Raw genomic sequence first — 4327 nt, 5'->3', positions numbered from 1 at the left:
CATGTCCATATCTCAATTACTTTTCAAGTTATTGGCAAATGAACTTTGAAAGGGGCGTGGCTCTGGACATAAATGAACACAAACCAGTAACCGTAAGGCAATTCATTACAAAACCCCCTGGGTATGTTCAGATAACTGCCCCAGATATACCCCAACAGTTTTACATACATACCCCACTAGTACCCTAACCCACAAAACTCCCAGGGTATGTTCAGATAATGCCCCAGATATACCCCAACGTTTTACATACATACCCCACTAGTACCCTACCCCCAAAACTCAGGGTATGTTCAGATACTGCCCAGATATACCGCGACAGTTTTACATACATAACCACTAGTACCCTAACCCACAAAAAACTCCCAGGGTATGTTCAGATAAGTGCCCAGATAACGACGTTTTATAACATACCACTAGACCTAACCAAAAACTCCCAGGGTATGTTCAGATAAGTGCCCAGAATACCCCGACCGTTTTATTACATACCCCATAGTACCCTAACCCACAAAACTCCACAGGTATGTTCAGATAAGTGCCCAGATATACCCGACTGTTTTATTTACATACCCCAATAGTACCCTAACCCACAAAACTCCCAGGGTATGTTCAGATAAGTGCCCCAGATATACCCCGACCGTTTTATTTACATACCCCAATAGTACCCTAACCCACAAAACTCCCAGGGTATGTTCAGATATGTGCCCCAGATATACCCCGACAGTTTTATATACATACCCCACTAGGGGCCACTCAAGGTTGGAGCTTGGAATCACAGCTTGCAGCTTTGTTAGCAGATGTTTTTGTGTCAGTCAACAACTTTTCTCAAATTGCCGTGAGCTGGACTGAATTGAAAAAATAAATGTTTTTGATAAATCAGATGTTCACACATATCCACTGTATAGTAGCAGGTTTGACGATTTTTCTTTGTTCCTTTTTTGTTTGGTCCACCATGCCGAAATGTTTGAGGAGCAGCATGGTGAATTTATGTTAATGACATCATGCAACCAAACCATGTAATAGGGGTTTACTGTGTATACTTCATTTTCATGTGTTGGTTAATGAATTTGAGTGGTAATTCATACAAATGACGTCCCTTATAAATTTGTATTCATTGAGTAAACGAGTGCGAACTGTGTCTAGGTTTGTTTGGTAGATTCACCGCTGATAGACAGTGGTGCAGTGCAGGGCTGATAGAGATATAATGTATGTATTTATAATATAATCATTAGGTTGGCAGGCCTTTCCTCTGCTGAGGGAGAGGAAAGCTGCGCTGATACAAACACATGCTTAGGAAAGATGAAGTATTTCGTTGTACAAAGAGAAGAAGTCTGCCTGCCTATCTTTGACGATCTGGCTACGCTCCGTGACAAAAACTAAAATCCTTTAAATTTCCTGCAGATTTACCATCCAACGTCAAAATGCAACGAGTGATTGTCAGGCATCACCTCGTCCTCCTCTTCTTCCTCGATCTCCTGAGCTCAGCTGAACTGGAGGCGGTGGAGAAAGTGGTCGTGGAGGTGATTGTTGACAGCTCCCCCTGCAGCGCCACCTGTGGGCTGGGCATTAAAACTCAAACCCTGTGTTTCTTAAACGATTCTACGACAGCCATGGAAGAAGGCGTGTTCAGGGAAGATGGAGCAGAGGTAACACGCCGTCTTAAACGTCCCATATTGTAACAAATGGGATTTCCTTTTTTAAATGATGGTAGTTATGGCAGGTCGAGGTGTTATAAAAATACTGTGAAAGTGTCAAAACGCTCCATCTGCCGTAAAATGCACACAGCCTATATTTAGAAACTGGGGCTTTAAACGAGCAGTCAGGATTTCCACACAATGCCACAACTATGCTATAAAGTGCAGTGCAGAGACTCACAGAGTGCAGATGCGAAAGACCCGAAAAGGCTGACCAATCAGAGCAGACTGGGATTTTCGGGAGGGTGGCTTAAAGAGACAGGTGCTAAAACTGTGTTTTCAGACAAAGGCTGAATACCTGTATATTCAGACAGACTGTATGAGATTTATGATCTATTTGTATGAGTTCTTACATTATAGAATACAAACATCTTCTAGTAGAGAGGATGATATGGGACCTTTAAACATCTAATGTTAACATCAAATGATTGAGAAATGTAAGCAGGAAAATAGCTGTGACTTTAATAACACTAATCTTTGTCATCTGCATGTGGAAACGGCTCGATGGAAGGTGTTGAAGGAGTGTCGTGTCCGTAAGGTCAAGTGTCTGGAGTCGTGGCAGTGTGGACTCAGCACCCTGACTGTGACTTCAGGACAGAGAGTGGACATTGATTGTCTGGGAGAAGTCATGGAAGCGATGGGGAGGTTTTCCTGGCGGTAAGGATGGAGGATCCAGGAGTGATCCGTTTCTTTGAAAACCATGGGGGAAAAAACAGAAAAAAACAAACCCTGATATACGTAAATCTCATATTGCAGAACTAGATACCCATTGCAGAATAAAATTAAAAGTTTTGTATTTATTGTTACTTTGTCTTCCACATCTGCATCGTCATTGCATTGTAGCAGCATTTTCTATTTTTTTTCTATTTTTCATTTTCTATATATGGTATACTTGCGACATCCCAATGGTACATTTTAATGCACCGATCTGAACAATGTTTGAAATGGAATGTTTTCCTTTATGGCTCAGGGTATCGTGGCGATATGCCCGAGGAGTAATCAGCTCTGACGACTCTCTGTTTGATCGCTGGCATGCTCCTCTGCTGGACCGGGTGATTCTGGACCCCATCACGGAGGAGGACGCAGGTAAACAGACCCGCACATGCTCACTCAGACCCTGAATTTGGTTTAAGTTCCACACTTAATTTCCTGGTGAGCTCGTACGCAGGGTTGGTATTGTCAGAAATTGTAAGTTAAATTTGGCAACTGAAGATTCAAAAAGATAGGTTGGACTCTACAGTTGCTGATCCTCAACCAAGTAAAGGGGCATGTGAAAGAAAATGCATAAATACAGATTTCTTTGACTCTCAAATTACAGGATGACTATAACATGTTTTTTTAAGTTATTTGATATGCCTTTGGTTTCACTTGTTTAATAGAAGCGATTTTTATCACAGATTCGCACTGCAAAGAAGCTATCTTTAATCATTGCAATGGTTTTGAGTAAAATTTTAAATCAGCGTCCCAGTGTTTATAACGTATAGACATAGAAACGCTTCTAAATGTATTTAAAACTTTCTCAATGAAACGCTATAGACAGTACTGGATTTCCAACAGAGACATTTCTACCCAGGCCAACCCACAGAGCACCTGACACAAATGCCTCCTGCTTGTCAGCTGATGAATGTAAACTCATCATTTCGGAACAGTGCCAATAAATTCATTTTATCATGTCCAATTACCAGGCACTTATCGCTGTGTTGTGCAGGATGCCACCTTCCACATCGTGAAGACTGTTTACTGGGGGATCCGGATTTTGCCCATCGGCGTTGTTAATCTGGACTATGGGGGCTCTCTGGCCCAGTGGGACTCCACCGGAAACCAGCAGAACCAGACCATGTCAGACCAGCAAGACCACTGGATGGCTCTTCTTTACACAGTACGGTTAGGTTTAGAAAGTGATGGGTTTGGGGATGCAATGATGTTTAAATAACATCATTACTTAGTCAATTTGACATTTCGCTGTATGAATGGTCATTACAAAAAATTGTGTAGCCACCATATCCCCCAAAAAATTACTACATTAAATAAATTCACTACATGTTCATTTCATGATCAATGACAAAGTTGTGATTCTTCTCACAAGCAGCGTCTTTTATCTGAACACACAGGTGCTGATCAGTTTGAGCCTGGCAGGCACCGGGGCTGGACTGATCCTTCTAGGGCTCTACTGGACCCGCTGTAGGACTAACACACCTGCAGCCTTGAAGATGCAAGTTAGCTCAACTTGAAGATTATCTTTATTTCAACTAAGAACTTTAAGTACATAAAGTTGATAGAACTTCACTTCATGTTCTACTTGTCTCAGCCCTGTTTTTTAAGTGCTCAAAATTGATTGAATGAAATTGATTTGCTTCAACCTAATTCCCAGTTTTAACTTAAACATTTGAGTTGAAATAAATATGTATTTCATTACTTTATTATCAATGCAAGACAAGTATATGGGGGGGACTGAAGAGAGAGAGCGGGACAACTGGCATTAAAAAAAAAGGTCAGAGATGTCAAACATGTTTTCGCTGATTCATCACTAGAAATGCAACTGAAGAAAGCACCTCACAATCACATATGTTATCCACATTCATATTTAAAAAGATTTTCAGCCTTTATTTTTGACAGGACAGCTTAAGAAATGAAAG

The 4327-nt window shown here is 41.2% G+C and overlaps 1 protein-coding gene across 2 annotated transcripts in view; it reads left to right on the top strand.

Annotated features, from left to right (window-relative positions):
- The window catches only part of LOC116692125 (transmembrane protein 81), a 5815-nt gene extending 1835 nt beyond the window's left edge, over positions 1 to 3980 (top strand). For both annotated transcript variants that reach the window (XM_032520144.1, XM_032520145.1), the window contains exons 2-6: positions 1399 to 1643; positions 2203 to 2348; positions 2662 to 2777; positions 3377 to 3570; positions 3803 to 3980. In XM_032520144.1, coding sequence (XP_032376035.1) covers positions 1419 to 1643; positions 2203 to 2348; positions 2662 to 2777; positions 3377 to 3570; positions 3803 to 3922 — 801 coding nt within the window. In that variant the 5' untranslated portion in view covers positions 1399 to 1418 and the 3' untranslated portion in view covers positions 3923 to 3980. The remainder of the gene's footprint in view (positions 1 to 1398; positions 1644 to 2202; positions 2349 to 2661; positions 2778 to 3376; positions 3571 to 3802) is intronic.
- Positions 3981 to 4327: the final 347 nt, after the last annotated feature.

This window comes from Etheostoma spectabile, chromosome 7, assembly GCF_008692095.1.
Source record: "Etheostoma spectabile isolate EspeVRDwgs_2016 chromosome 7, UIUC_Espe_1.0, whole genome shotgun sequence".
NCBI lineage: Eukaryota > Metazoa > Chordata > Actinopteri > Perciformes > Percidae > Etheostoma > Etheostoma spectabile.
This window is presented reverse-complemented; position numbering and strand designations above follow the sequence as displayed.